The sequence below is a fragment of the Temnothorax curvispinosus genome, unplaced genomic scaffold (genome assembly GCF_003070985.1).
Source record: "Temnothorax curvispinosus isolate PA1 unplaced genomic scaffold, ASM307098v1 QBEX01009885.1, whole genome shotgun sequence".
Taxonomy (NCBI): Eukaryota; Metazoa; Arthropoda; class Insecta; order Hymenoptera; family Formicidae; genus Temnothorax; species Temnothorax curvispinosus.
Window position 1 is genome coordinate 297,627 of NW_020219665.1, and position 16,741 is coordinate 314,367.

The window sequence follows — 16,741 nt, forward strand, 5'->3', positions numbered from 1 at the left end:
AGTATTTTCGCAGTCCATTTGTTTTGATCGGATTTCCAACTGTCTCTCGTAATCCCGCACCCGTAAGCTCCCGCAGGCGTCGTCAGTTTCCAATGAAAACCCTAACGTCTCTATCCTCTTCCGCCCTACCCAGCCTTGCCCGCTCTATAGCAACCCTCGTCGTCGTTTCCCGACCACACCTTCGTCCCTGTCTCTCGAATTCCTTTGAGCATTCTCCGCGTTCTCCGTGTATTCTGCGTACACGAATGTGTGTATGCGTACGGTTATTACGGGGTGTCATAGGCGATGAGTGTTCTTTCCAAACTTTTTACAGGCTCTTGATCTGCCAAGCCATATGGAGTTTTTGAAAACAGGAGTCGATATTTTTTCCTTAAAAGAAACATTCCATAAACAATGAATTATAAACTATAAAAATTAAGTGCTTTTTCTGGAAAGCTTAAAAAATGTAGATATCAATCAATGATATCATATTCTTCTTCATTTAATTTTAAGTAGGTTATAATTTAACAGATTTGTAAAACTGCTCAAATAATTTATGAATAAAAAATGATGCAATTTATGTATAATTAGAGATTTATCTGAGAGTGCATGTAGTTTTAATGTCGAGGTATCAATAATTCCTAAATTAAAGCGGTTGAAAGACATAAATGATCTATGATTCTTGTTTCTCATGAAATTTTAAATATATTTTATTATAATAGAATTTTTAATTTGTAGTTTACTTGTTAAGATATCTAATATTAAAAAATTGTAAAGAGGATAATATCTAATCGTACTTCGTTTTAAATTTTCTTAATAAAACTTGCTCCTTTTGCTTAAGCGTGTTCAAAAGAAGCAATTTCCATCAAATTAATCAATATATTCTTACTTCAATTTTCATATATATATATATATATATATATATATATATATATATATATATGTTCACTTTGAATATTTTACGGAATACTTTATTTATTTATTCGTAAAAGAATTTATTAATAACTTATAAGAATATTTTTTAATAGATAAAATTGTAGCGTTTAAAAGGATTTTTGCTAAAATAAATAAGATAAATACAGTTAATATAAAATATAGGTCAACAATTGCACAAAGCGTGCGTGAAAGCTCCATGTGTATGCGTGACAATCTTCAGATATTGCATTTAGTACATGTTTCGTCTTATGTAAGCCGTATATGTGAATGCTGACGTATGTAACGCATGCATGATTATGTACGCGACACGTGTATTTACTGCTCATATTACATAAGCGATTGGTACATAGTCGTTGTCACTATGCTACCGGAAGCAAACGGGAGTAGATACGAGTGTACAGGAAATCCGGTTTTTTGACTGCAACTACAAATAATTTCTTTTTTTCTCTGGTATAGCTTTTATATGTAATAAAATCGAGTGTTTGATATGTTTTTATATAAAAGAAATAGCTCGATCACGCCGGTTTTTGTTGCAAGATCATTTTCTAATCCTTTTTCTGTATGTTTTATATTTAGAAATTTTGTTAACATATAATTTTTCCGTTATATTTGTCTACACATTTTTGTGTAGACTTTGTGAGACGTAACAAAAAAGTTCATTACTTTTCTATAAATTAAAGCAATATGAATTGATAATATTCACAACACTTAAATTTGAAACATACCTATTATTTACTTATCTGCGTTAACTGCAAGAGAAATGTCATGCATTTTTTTAGCAGTTACTGGACAGTTATATTAACTTCTGTCTAATAACTGAGAAGTAAAACTACTTGGGATTCCAATCAAGATGTAACGCTTTTCCTTCAGTTACTGCGCACAAAAGATGCGCAAAATCTGAACTCATTGACTGAACAATAACAGGACAGTAAATGAACAATTCAATTGCTTAATAAGCAAACCTACTGATCAAGAAATGGACAGTTTTGCCTTAGTAATATTTTATTGCTAAATGTAAAATTTTGAGGTTAATGAGAGTCATAATGCAGGAAATCTTTCATGCGTAATATATATTATACTAAAAGTAGCAGTATATAATACATATTATATTATACCGAAGATGTTTTGCAGTATGACACTCTCATTGACCTTATTTTTATATTCGGATTACATATATCATGAACACCTTTACATTTTTCTTCAAAAATTTCATTTTTAAGGATTAGTTTTATAAGTTTTACTTTTTATATCATTAATATTATTATTATCAGAATATTTTGCTCACCTCCAATCATAGCCTTATTAGTTGTCATTTCTGATACTGAATTATTCAGTTTTACTCTATCAAGTTCTTGTCCATTTCCTATGCAGTATTGTTACACTAATGAGAATGCAGTAATACTAGACAGTAACTGGAAGGGTGTCTAGGAAAACTGCATACATTTCTACCAGGGTGACTTGAAAATATTAATATATATGTATGTATCTATATGCATATATAAATATTAATAATGCATATATATATATATATATATATATATAGATATGTATATCTATAGTATTTAAAATACACATCTCATTAATATAATAACACGTGAATTAAAAAAAGAAATTTGGGTTGATCTGTCAAATATCTCTTTCATTTTGCGAGACTACTTGGGCTGCAAAGCTTTAGATTTCGAAATGCTAGACCGCAGCGTGGAATTTTTCTTAATAACTGAACATATTGTGAGTGGCGACCCATGACACTCTGATGTACGTATTACTTAGGATTACGCGATGTCTGGCACTTCTGGACTGCAAATTCAATTACATGCATTGAATTCAGCGGAAGGTAGAAGTTCTCAACGATCTACAAGTTCACGTGCAGGTTCCCAAACTGGCAATACTCACACTTTAAGCAAGCGTTTATACAGCCACGGTGATATGTAACAGTAAACACCTAAACTGACAATGATACCCTAAACTTTGTTGTGCATGCACAAACAAACGACCACATTGTTATCAGAGTCTTTGCAATTTAGTATTTTAGAGAAAACGCACGGATAATAACCTTTCCTTTATGCTCTGTGTTAAATTCGAAATTGTTTCTACTCAAAGCAAAAAGAATCGGAAATAAGTGAGTTTCTATGTTTCTGTGATTATGGATTTTAACATGTTTAAATTGTAAGAAATAAATGTATTTAATTTAATCGCGTTCCGAAATCATACAGGATTCGAATTTATAGAGTGTATAGTAAATGGTTAACATTTTAAAATTCGGAGAAACACGTTGCAAAGAGAGAAGTAGCTATAATCTTGTATATATTTATGTGCTTTTTAAAGGATATCTGTATGAGAGAGTGTTGAGCATTTTGAAGAGCAACGATGAGAAATGCAAAGAGGCAGTGAAAGTTGGCAATCTTTACAATAGCTGGACTGTAGCAAGCGTATATATAAGCAAAGAGAAATTGCATTAATGTGTTTGACCTTTGAAACTTCATCGTATTGAAGTCGATGTCAAAGTTAAAGTTTTAATTGAAATCAACGCTGTAGCCAGCATCACGTGAATTTGATCAAAGAGTTCCAACTAGTTCTATACAGTCGATTGTTTTGAATCGATTAACGTTATATTGATTATATATTCTAACCCTATGCCCAAAACAAAAAGTTAGCAACTGTATGCATTGCAAACAAGAAAATAGTTGTGCAATAGCAACAAAATAACTACCTACAGAGATTTGCTTGATAAATGTCTCGTCGATATTTACTGATTACTTTTAGAATTAATTTATAATGTTATAAATAAAATAAGTATAATGCATGTTACAATTATAATTCAGATCCATAAAAATCGCTGATTAGAAATTATAAATTATATAGGTAATTCAGTTTAAAAGAAAATTCAATGAAATAAGAATATAAACAAAATGAGTTTTTAGTTTTTGACATTTTCGAAACTCTTGCAATTTTTGAAATAAATGACTGATATATAAATAAAATAAAATAAAAAATATATATCTATATTAAATAAAATATTTAATTTTATAAGATTGTGTCTAACTAATCATGTCTATAAATGTCTATAAATATACCAAATTTTGGTGCGACTGTATCTAACAAAAGTTACACGAGCTGTAACTTGTACAAATTACGCAAAATTATATTACAGTGATTTACGATCTATCAAATATTTATTATCAGCCGGAATATTGGCGTGGGTTAATTCTTAATTCCGCATTGAGATTAAATCTTTTTCGGAGAACCGAAGGGAGGAAGCTAACGGAAAGGCAACACACTCCGAACAGTAAATTGTTGTGACGATTTGTCAACGGACATAACTTCACGGGAAGTTCATTATAGTGTTCAGCAGAACGCCACGTCGTTTATTTCAATTATTGACAAACGCTGAATCAACGAACTACCGTATTGGTAATTTCCGATAATTTACAAACGTACATCATTAATATTCGCGTTAGAGATGTCGCGTAAAAATAACATTATTACAAACAATTAATCCGTGTGGATCACAAACTGGTTTTAATATATGTTTGTGCCTAACAAGTTATTTTTCATATTACGAACATGATAACTGCTATATAAATTTTTAGTTTGCCAATTCTCTTAACCTTAGCTAGCCACACTTATTTTCGAGTCCTTAATTCGCTACACTCTAGTTCGTGAGACCGCTCGACTTTGTCGCATTGTCATTTTCATTCTAAGTGACATTTTTAAGCTTGTACTACTGTAGAAATGGGAAATACAGACTCTGAATAAGATGTTTATAATAATATCCGGTCAAGAAAATGATTTAAACTTAAACTGAACTTATTATAAGGGAAACTAGAAAATTATGCTATTATGTGAAAACTAAAAAACCGAAAAACATTCAGCGGTCCACTGGACACCGGTCCACGTGTGGCGAGCTAGGATTAAACAATGCTAAATAACTTTTGTAAAATATAACTTTAGATATATATACTTTATCGCGTAATACGTTTCTCTTTCTTAGAAAATATAAAAAAATGAAGCTATATTCTAATCTATAACATAACGAAATCAATAATTAATTTTGAATATATATATAAAAATGTATGGAAACTTTCTTCTTTTAGTAATACACATATACCTTATTATAAAATATTTAGCAAACATTTAAAATACTTTATTTCAATTAAAACAGACGCTATTGACAATATCTCTGTCCGATGATAATATCCTTGATGACAATATCCCCGTCTCTCTAAATATCCACGCTGCTGTGCCTCTAAAATAAAGAAACAGTTTCTATCTATCGACAGGAAAATTAATGTCTCAGGAAATTCATACCGACAGTTCTATAACGGATCCTCGATGACCGAATTCCAATTTGCCCTAAGGCCCAGACTTGATTGAGCAATCTCGGCTTTTTATAATAGAAGATTGTGCGTAAGATGTATGATAATGAGAAACAAATCAGAAAGATATCTTAAGTTCCAGCTCAACTAATCGCTCGTTGATCAAATATCATTTTATTACATACTTTGACAATTTTATAATTTTGCTATATAAATTCGATCCCTTTAATATATAAATGCCGTGAAAGCCCACTGCTAATTAACTGCTATAATATTAATTTTTTTATAGATATGTAAATAAAAGACGATTAAGACCCGGTGTCACTAACGCAACGTCGCATAACTTTAACCTTAACTTAACTCACTCTTTATCTCTTTCTAAGGGGGACAGAAAGAGATAAAGAGTGAGTTAAGCTAAGGTTAAAGTTATGCAATGTTGGTGCAACCAGGCCTAATTGTGATTTTGCATAGTTAAATTTGCTATCAGTAAGGAGCATTAAACGATCGAGAGATTGTAAATGCATTTAACATAAGTAACATTTATGGCATACTATTTTTAGTTAAAAAATTTGCACTAAATCTAAATAATGTATTATTCACAATTTACTATTTATCATTATTGCATAACGACACTTATAAAAAGCTTATTCTTATTATACGTTCTACCGTTGACGATCGACGATGCCAAACTTACATATTCTTTTTCTTTAATTAAGGAATATAAATACAAAATAAGCTTTTACTATCATGCTGTGTCTATGTCAACTTTTCCTTAAATGTTTATTGCATTTTCGTTAAAAAAAAAATGGATATATATGTATCTATGTAAATAATATGAATGTCTGCAGTGTATTGAGCTCGGGTCCGTGGGTTCGTTAAGTCCAAATGACTGTGCGGATCAGTCATCCTTGCGTAAACCTCCCTACCTTTGGAAGCTAGTTATGTCTGAAACACGGCATTCACGGTATATTCCACATACACTTGATCTTGATAAACGACATTATATTTGAATTTTTTATTTAGAAATCTTTATTTAATATTGAGTATAATAAAGGTGACAATATTATATAAATGTAGTCCCTAAATTTATTATTTTCGGCAATTTATATATTCGCGATATAAAGATTTGATATAGAAAAGTCTGTGTGATATTTTCAGAAATTTATCTCTTTGAAAAATATTTGTTCTAGCCTTATATTTGGACGCACCAAACGCTATCTTTGTTTCTCATTATATCGTAAAATGATGCGAACATTAAGGGGGAATACCCAATTAGAAGCGCGAAAAAAGGCAATTTTTTTAAGGAAACCTATATGAATTATGGTATTGGTATTTTTTCTACATGAAAGTACACACTTTTTTTTAAGAATATGTTAAATTTTTTTTATTAAAAAATATTCAATATTGACGGAGTATTCTTGGGTTCTGTCGACTGCCGCAAAAAAAAAGTTCTCTGCGGTGACCACTCCCATTTCATGTGTAATCATCAGAATCAAAAAAACCAAAAAGATTATTAAAATTGACACTATAATTTAGTCTTTGACGTAGGGGTTTTTGAAAATATCGATTTTTGACAAAATGGCGGGCGTGTGAAAAATAACGTGTTTAAAATAGCGATTTTATTTTGGGAAAAATTCGGGTTTATTTTGCCGATAAAAAAAACTAAATCACTTAAAAAAAAATCCTACGACAAAGACTAGATAATTATGTATAGAATAACCACTAGAAATTTCAAATTGATCAGTTCAGTGGTTGCCGAGATATTTTGGTCACCGATTTTTAACATAGTTTCGAGAAAAACGCGTTTGAAAATTGAACAATGAATAAATCGCGAAAATTTTTCAACTTACATAGAATCATCGATTCCAGATCCATAATATAAGTCCTCCATCTTACTTGGAATCCCCATCTCTTTTTCGAACTTTCTAATTGGGTATTCCCCCTTAAACAAGTTGTAAACTGACTCGACTCATGCTCGTTTGTGCGAATTCATGCATACATTGTATTATTTAATAGCACATACGGCGGTGCAGAATAAAGAGTAGGCATAAATGATAATAAACGCTACGAATTACAGGGCACTCTACAGAGCTACGACGAATTTGCGTGCGCTACGTAATTAAACTCTTTGAAACGCGTTCATCACTTTTCCATTCGGCCCGTTAACATCGCGGTTACGTCGCATACTCCTGGTTGGTCGTTACGAGTGGGCTTAATTATATGAAATAATTACATGTCGTAACCGCGCTGGATATATGCACTTACAGACAACCTAAGAGCAATCTCACGCGTTGCGTTCGCTCGCGGATTGCGGTAGACCGCGCGTGCTTGGCGAAGCAGTTGCAGTTGCTGCGGTACGGTCCCCTCGCGATGCCCTCCTCTCGCGTGCAGCTCGCAGTTTCTCGGGTAAAAGTGTTGCACTTAAAGAAGGGAGACTTTCGGAGACGTTCGGGAGGTTAAAAAAGCAACTACATTTACGTAATTATGCCGAACTCATTAAGAAAACGCGTACCGTAATGCGAGCAGCCAAACACATAGTAGTGGCGCGACAAATCAGGAATCTTTTGAGACACATGAAACTCTTGCGTTGAAAAATTTACGTGCGCAATCATAGATTTAAATATTTACCTCACTCGTTTCTTTTTCTTTTCTTTAAACATGTATCTATTATATTAAGGTTATTTACTCTTTTAAAATGTTATTTAATATTATTTTATTTTATTTAATATTACTTTCTATACTTTTAATATCTGTTTGTTTTTGTTCAGAACTAAAATTAAGAAAAATAAAGATCGTTAAAGTGTAATTAAAATTAACTGATAAGATTTTTTGTTAAACAATTTTGTTTTGTATTGTTGATAAAAAAAGAATACGCAGGTAAAAAGATATTTATCTCTTATCTATATGAATATTTTATTGATTAAAGAAATGACTAAAGTTATTATGTATATTTCTTTAAAAAAATGTATCTATACTTTCTTTGTTTATTACATGTTTATTACTAAAGAAAACAAAGCGTATAATTTAGTACATTTAAGTATTTTTTTTTTCTTTAATAGAAGCACTTAGTATTTTCAATGCAAACCACGTATCGTGGGACAGATGGAAGGGATCGATTGTACAGTGCTCTCGTCAAAGCCAAGGGAAAAGATACGATATCGTTTGGCCGATGCTTCTCGCACACGAGTGGCAAAACTCGTTGTGTAAAGTTCACGATAACTATAGATATTATCGTTTGCGAATGTAGGCGGCGGCAATGCCTTACAACTGCGATTCCGTTTTCGATTTATATTATTGCAGTGCATGAAGGCGTTAAGATTTGTGTAGTGTTCTTAAGATATGCAAAATATTACAAGTACCATTATAAACGTTAAAATCAAGTTTCAAATCCTTGCTTCTTTAATGTATATTTCCATTGTAATAATTATTAATTTATATGCAAATATAAGCATCTGTGGTTTTATATTTGAAATTTTTGGACAATGTAATTCGATATAACATATCGCAAATAAAACCCAAATAAATTTTATTTGCGTGATATATATTTTGAAATTTAATTGTTCAAATTCATATCGGATTACGACGTACATACGTTCATATAAAGCGAGATATCCTAAACTACATTACGAATCCGCATGAAAATAGCGCACTACGGCACGTAATATGCTGCTCGATTTAACACACGATTAACGAGATATTCCTAGGAAATTGGACTGGTATTGCTGCCGCTCCTCGTACGTCTTCCGATATTACGCATCGAAAACTGCAGGGAGCACCCGGCGCTCGGCGGCGTTTACGGATGAAAATAAGGCGATTGCCTGAGACGTTCCCGTCAAAGGAAAAGGAAAAAGATACGATATCGGCCCTATTCGCTCCGATATTTTCTCTCGGGTTCTCGCGGTGATCTCGCGGTGAAACTCGTTTTGCAAAGTACACCACAGGCCCTGAGATCAGCGCGCGCGAGAGAGACGTCTGCGAGCGCGGTAAAGGCGACGTTGGCGGAACGGACGCGAACGGAACGGAATGAACGAACGATCAAATGGCTCGTGAGGCTCCCCTTACAGGGATAATCTCTTTGCAGTCATCCGTATAGCAAAGGAAACGATTTGGCGGCCGCCGGCGTATCCAGCACTCTCGTATATCCACAGCACGCTGCCGAAACTCCGAAACACATTTCGCTCTCCTCGGTCAGATTCGAGGTATGTGTATACGAAAGCGAATGCCTCCCAGACTCAAAGACTCGGCCGGGTGAGGTGAAAATTTTTTCATTCCCGCGCGATGAACATCCCTTTTTTCCTGAACTGTATTTGCGAGCTGAATGGTACCCACAGGGTGGAAACTTTTCGCAGAAATTGGAATACTTTTTATAGCTTTCATGAAATGCCGCTGATCTCTAGAGATGGGATCAGCCTTTCTTTGGTATCTATATGTATTTATACATCTGCGTTGCGCGAATATTTATTAATCTTTTTCTAGTAGATATTATTTAAAGTATAAAAACAACCTTCTTTTATCATTCTTTTTAAAACAAAAATCGTAGAAATTTTTTTGCGAAAAGTGATTAAAGATATCTTTATTATTGGAATAAATATCTAATTTGTAAAATGCGTTTGCAAAATTTCAATAAAAATCCCTGACAAATCTTGTATGTTTATTGAATCATTTACTGTTAACTAAAAAATCAATTAGATTTTCTTTCGTCGGACATTCGCTGAGTCAAAGAATAAGTTTGTCAAAAGATATCTGTAACTCCTTTAGAAGTAAAGTGAAAGACAGTGGGATGCAATTAAAAGTTGAACAACTGTTTGATAACTTATTGTTAGCCATTTTTGCAACGTCCAATTTTAGTTTAACTTTATTCTGTTCACATTATCTATATATATAAAACCAAACTTTTTTATGTTTCTTAAGACAGTAAGACTTTTCTAAAGATAGACGGTTTTTGAAAATAAAAAAGTTACCATAGAATAAAATTATTTGTATGCTATATCTATGCATATGCATATTATATATATCAAATATATGTGAAGCTTTTCATGTATGAATATTTTAATTAATTTTGATTTTTTTCTTAACGACAATAAAACATCATATTTTTAACCATTTTTAAATTTTATTAATTATTTTAACGATTGTCGAGATGGTACAAGATTTTTTTTTAAAGAACTTATTGAAGTTGAGTAAACTTCAACAGTTTTGTCATATGATATACAGTAATACTATGTATATTAGATAAAATAAATTAAACAAATTAAATAATATATATTAAACATAGGAAATGTTATTTTATATAAATGTTTAATCTGGAACTGAAAGAAGATATTTTGTCCAAAGTTAAGGCGGCATTATAAAAAAATACATTTACAATTAAATATCTTTAATGCGTATGACATATGATATGCTTTTAGATACGACTTAATATCGTAACGCGGCACTTATTGCACGCCATATGTCAGACGTCTGACACAATATCATCCTACGCGAGATAATCCCCGAATAAAATCAATCTATTTTTAAGTATTCGTTAAACAGTGACGCATATGGAGTAATACATGTTTTTTCCCCTCTTAGGATATACTAGTAGAGCGGAAAAATATGAAATTAATAACATTCGATATACGTAAATCGGAAATTATTTCGCGATATCGTATATCCACCGATTAAATAATCGCATGGATCACTTGTAATCACGTTCGAATCACGTATCGCAGTTTTTGCTCATTCTCGGCGGGGCATATAGCAATTAAGGATTTAAAGTAACGGAAATGTTATATATATCGTACCTTGTTATTGATTCCACATGCCAATTTAAAACAAAATTTTAATTTTTTAATTTTTTTTTAAACATAAATGCGATGTAATAATAGGTTTCGCAATTTTCGCGATATTATGTATAAAAGCACAGACGAAGGGACTCTGTTATATCATGCCGTTTACGTGAAATTAATAGTTAAAGATTTACCGGACCATGGTGTTTGTAGCCGGACTGAGCGGCTAATAGCGACGCCACTTGCGATCCCCCGTGTACCCTGACAACCCACTCCTCGCGATGATCTACGCTGGCGTCGGCGATGAAATTGGATGCGGATACAACGATGACGAGCTGCATAATAACGCGCGCGCACACTCTGGGGAATAAGTGAAGTTTCGAATATTAGCGCGATTCTTTCGTTCGCGTCGCAGCGCGGAGGAAAGAAGATTGAGGTAAACTTCCTAAGCGGATTTCTCGCGAGCCGTTCTGTTACGGATTATTAAGAATGTTCGATTACCATCACAGATGCAAAAGCATCAGGGACGCGCCCTATTTTCACGAATTTCCTGATCGATTCTCATTATTAATATAATGTGGTTTAATAACGTCTGATATCTATTTTTGAGAAGAAACGCGGTCAACGCGTTTTTCCGATTGATTGTTAAGCGGAAGTTAATAATAAGTCACTACAATTAACGTAAATTGAAGTGATCAGTAGAGATGTACGAGTCAAGAATTTTTTATGTTGAACCAAATCAAATTTTATTACTTTTTTCAAATTCGAATCGAATCGTTGAATTATAATTTTTAATTAACATTATAATTATTATTAGATTGAAATTTAACAGGTAAATAATAAGAGAATATTTTGATGTGGAAAAATAATATGGATTATATAATATAAATTCTTTTTAAGGCAAAAAACACATTTAAATATTTAATGTCGCAGTAACTAAAACAATTGAGCGAAAAAATAGATAAATTATTAAAATACTCTAATGTAGTATTCAATAACATTTACATATACAGAAATTAAAATAAAATAATATATAGTTTATTTTATTATCAGTACTCATAGTTTAGATACTATTTTTTTCATTCAAACTTTTACTTACAATTTGATAGGGTCACAAGGCATGTAAAAAATTAAAAATAAACTTTTTGACTGCTATTTAGCCGCTCAGTGAACGGTTGTAATACTGAATGCATTAATTTTTTGATTTTATAAAATTGACAATTTATATAATTCGTATTCGAAACAATCTAGATTCAAAATTTTCAATTAGTTTAGATTCATGTAGAAATTCGAGTTCGAATAGTTCGTACATCTCTAGAAGGCAGCAGTATGTGTTGTATAAAGTCCTTTATTCTTTTATGGTTTATAAGAAAAATGACGTTACATGTCACGACAGCGAATTTAACACTGCACTCGTTGATCCTTTACATTCTTATCACTTGTGGCGCACAAGGCATTCGCACGGCGTATAAAAACTACTTATCATCCGTAGTCATGGCATTCGCCGGTATACAATTTTCAACAGAAAAGATACGTTGTTTCCATTGTCGTCGCGCCGTAACACGTACCTGACCGCCATGGCAATTTGTTCGATGGGACACGCGGGAGGTGGTGAGGAGCAAATAAATAGCGACGATCGCGCAATTAATACTTCCGCCGCACTACGGTCACTCCGGAGGAATTGTCGTCCTTTTTCTTATCGCTTTCTTCGCGATACTGTCCCTCGAGTTCTGACAGCCCCCGTGCGATTTCTCTGCCGCGCGCGTACCGTCTACGCGACTGGAAGGACAATGGTGACGGAATTCGCCGGCTATTGGATCACGAGTGACAAGTGATCGGACAGTGTGCGTGGCAATTAACCGCGATTGTCTTTTTGTCCGTCTGGGGAGAGGGGAGTGTCTCGTTGCCCTCACGCTCCACGGCTATGGTGGACGAAGCTGAGGGATTGGAAGGGTAGCGGATTAAACTAAGCAAACATGACGTAGCGGACGCGCGTGGGACGGAACAAGCCGGGTGATAACGATTTGTGGGCGATTCCCGCGACGGTGAGTGAAGCTATGTTGTACTGCTATTGTTTCCTATTGTGAATCGATCGAATTATTTTCCGCTCAGGATTTTACATCTGGCTTCTACTTTTTCATGGGCAATCTAAAAAACAGTTAACTGTCAATGATAATTTATTTAAAATATGGCAAAGCTGTTATAAAATATAGTATTACATGCATCTGGTTTTCTAAAATCAAACTATTATCTTAGAATTTTAGTTTCAAAAATTTAATTAAAAAATTTAAGTCATAATATTTCGTAACCATATCTTACGTAAATATATATATATATATATATATATATATATTAATAGTTTACAAGTTACATAAATACAATTCTTAAATTCTCAAAACGCCATTTCAAAATTGATAGTAAAAATGACAAAATTTAAACTTGACATAACTTTAAGAAAAATAGCTGTAAATCGATTTTCAAAAAAGCATTTTAAAGCCCAAGAATTTTACTTTTAAATTCCATCAAGTTTTTTTTTTGATAACGCTTTTGTTCACAAATGACGCCATTTCCAATCAATTGTGCAAAGTTGAAAAAACTTCAATTTTAAGGTTATTACATGGAATTAAAAAGAATTCTTTTCTGCAGTTTAGTTTGAGATATTCTGAAAGCTTAAAGTATTCTTAATACTTACAATTAGTATTCTTTTTGATATAATTTTTTAGAAACAGAACTACGATTTTTTGCTGAATTATCATAATTAAAATAATAATCAGTACATTTTTATATGTTCCTTTTATTATATTATAGCAATCAGCAATATCGACATGTATTCATTTACACATTCACTTATACATTTGTCATTCCTAGATATTTTTGCTAAAGTCTTGCAATAAGAACGTATAAGAAAAATGATAACAGAAGAATGCTCTTATATTTCGATATCTATGTTATAAATAAGTTGATAAATATTCATTCATCTAATGCTCTAAGTTAAAGTTTTTTATTGATTGGAACGCTTAAATGAAAAAAAGGATACCAATTGGAGAAGCAATTTAGTATAATTAAATTCAATGATTGCTTTTGGAATGACAAGCGATCGAACCGTGTGTATGTAGGCGTATGTATACATGGCAATACTTGGGATGTTGCTCTAAGGTATTTCCTGTTTTCTTAAACGGAACAAATTAAAGCTAAGAAAAACTTGAGATGCAAGTTACAGAGTATTCAAGTTACAGAGATGCAAGTTACAATTACTTTGTAATCTGCGTTTTAGGGTTCTTGTTAACTTTTACGAATATTACGTTATTATCTTTTGTCTTTAATTTTAATTGAAAATTTGAGCATTTTTAATTCGTCATATCTTTATTCTTTTGTTCTCTTTTATTTCCTATAAAGAGTGGCGAGAAGAAAGCAGATTAATTAAGCGTTAAAAAGATAGTTACAAAAATAATAAAACTTATCGTACTTTGGTTCAAGTTATTATATATTTATATTTAATTCATTAATAAAGTTTCGTTTTTACTCCGTTATTAATTTAATTTTATTGTGCTGCTTGAAATTATTCGTAACGCGCGACTTTGTTTTCTGTATTTGAAATAATGTATTCGCAAACAGATGGATGGATTAAAAGAAAGAGACACTATCTATTAGCCAGGCAAGTGTGCGCTGGTAATCCGAGCAATAAAGTTTGCCGGCTGAGCGACAACAGGTAGTAAGAGTGTGCTCGGCAATTAGCCGTGCTATTTTTTTCCTATCAGTCGGGGATTTCTATTCTTCTTTCTCTTATTATTATTCCATACGTACTCGGAATAAGAGTTGAAATTTGCGAATATTCTGAATAAAATGATCAAAAAGATACAAACTTTGATACTGATAACAATCCACATGAGATAAAATGTGCGTTGGTTATCTTTAAAAAAATCGATAAAGTTAATTGCAACTGCCACGCCACTTTCAGTAAAAAGAAGTGATAAGCGTAACACGCAAATATTGGCACAAGCAAAATTAAAAAAAAATTTGCTTTTATATCTTATATATCTACAATGTGTACTTCTTTACCTTATTTTTAAATAGAATTTTTTATTTTTTCGAGAATATTGATAATATTAATAATATGGTTTAACATCTACTAATGCTCGATCATTGGCCTTTTTCGTTTTAATTTTTATATTCATACGAGCGTGGTTATTATTTTTATTTTTATTAACCCTTAAATGCCACACCTCTCAAGAATCTCGTAAATGACACATGGGGTCTAAAAGACCCCAGCATGAAAAATGTCTCCTTACTCATTGATTTTTTGATATTTAGTTATGAAAATTATTTTCAATGTTGTTCAAGGCTTAGAAAAGAGAATAAAATGTTTATATTGTTAAAATTTCAATTTCAACATAGTATAAAAAATTAAGTAAACTGAGTACTGCTAAGTGTACAAACGGGTAGGTCAATCACTCAACTATCATCAATAAAAGCATGAGCTCCATTTTTGGGGGGAATATTTGAAAATATATCGATGTAAAGGGTCTGGGGTCCGCTGGACCCCGGGTGGCATTTAAGGGTTAATAATATTGAATAATAATAAGACAATATCTGTTTGCATAATCAATTATAATTAATTATCGAAGAGTATTGCAGAACTTCTTAGTCAGTTGACTCAACATATAACTGGGCAAATCTATGCAGGGACACAATGAGAATTCGAATCGACACCGTTTGAAACAAGAAGACATTCGTTGCCGAGTCTCACGAGAGCCCGCGGAGGAGAATGGCGTGCGGCAATTTTGTTGAGGAAATTATTCCGAGCCATTGCCCCACGAAATGGGTTAGTTGCGATGTAATTGAGACACGAAATAACAGCATCAAACAGATGCTTTACGTCGCGCGCGCTTGCTCCTATACGATTCCCCCGCCGCAATGTGAATGCTCAGTTGTACCGACGTTTATGATGATATTAAAATTAATCGCACTTCAAAATTCAACCTTCACGTCTCTCTGATTATAGTGATTATTAAACTGAAAGTCAACGTACCTAATAATTTTGGCGCAAAACTTACTTTTGTACGCTCAGTTAATTCTTCACGAGCGCGGGCGCGATAGTTGATACTCGTAATTTTGTGACAAATGGATATTTAATGATTTCTTTTGACTGTTTTAAATATTTAGAGATTAGTTTGGATTAACTTTTTAACTTTATACTGAAAGATTATAGGTTCGAAAATAGGTTTTTTCCGAGTAATCTGAATGGATTGTAACGTAAGCACATTAATGTTTTTGGATATTAAATATTTGTTTATATTTTATGTTTATCACATATTAGTAAATTATAATTTTTAGAATTATTTGTACAGAAATCTTTCGACTAAAATATGATTTACCTTTTTCTGTCTTCTACACTTCTATATCTATATCATTAAAAAAATCTAATTTTAAGTAACGACTTGCAGTAGCTTTCAAAGTTATATAGCTTTATCTATAATATATAGTTAAAGGAAAGAATAGAAAAACTCAATTAAGGGTACACACACACACACACACACACACACAAAATGCTAACTGAAGTAATAAGCTCTTATGTGTTAAAAGTTAATGGCAACAACAATAAAAAAGAGACAGAAAAATCTTATTTTCGATCCCTTTCCGCTTAGAATATAAAAATATATGGGTATAGTATATGATAAAATAATAATTTCTTTAGTTTTAGATAATTTATACATATACATTATATATATATATATATATATA

The 16,741-nt window shown here is 32.2% G+C and overlaps 1 protein-coding gene across 2 annotated transcripts in view; it reads right to left on the reverse strand.

Moving 5' to 3' along the window:
- Positions 1-12,802, reverse strand: part of LOC112459521 (neuroendocrine convertase 1-like) — a 31,005-nt gene extending 18,203 nt beyond the window's left edge. Inside the window, exons 1-2 of one of the 2 annotated variants that reach the window (XM_025023661.1) lie at positions 12,568-12,802; positions 11,194-11,359 (exon numbers count right to left, since the gene is read on the reverse strand). In XM_025023661.1, the coding sequence (XP_024879429.1) occupies positions 11,194-11,359; positions 12,568-12,578 (177 nt within the window). In that variant the 5' untranslated portion in view covers positions 12,579-12,802. Of the gene's footprint in view, positions 1-11,193; positions 11,360-12,309; positions 12,379-12,567 lie in introns of those variants that run through there. The other variant, XM_025023662.1, reaches the window with a different exon arrangement.
- Between the last annotated feature and the right edge of the window lie 3,939 nt (positions 12,803-16,741).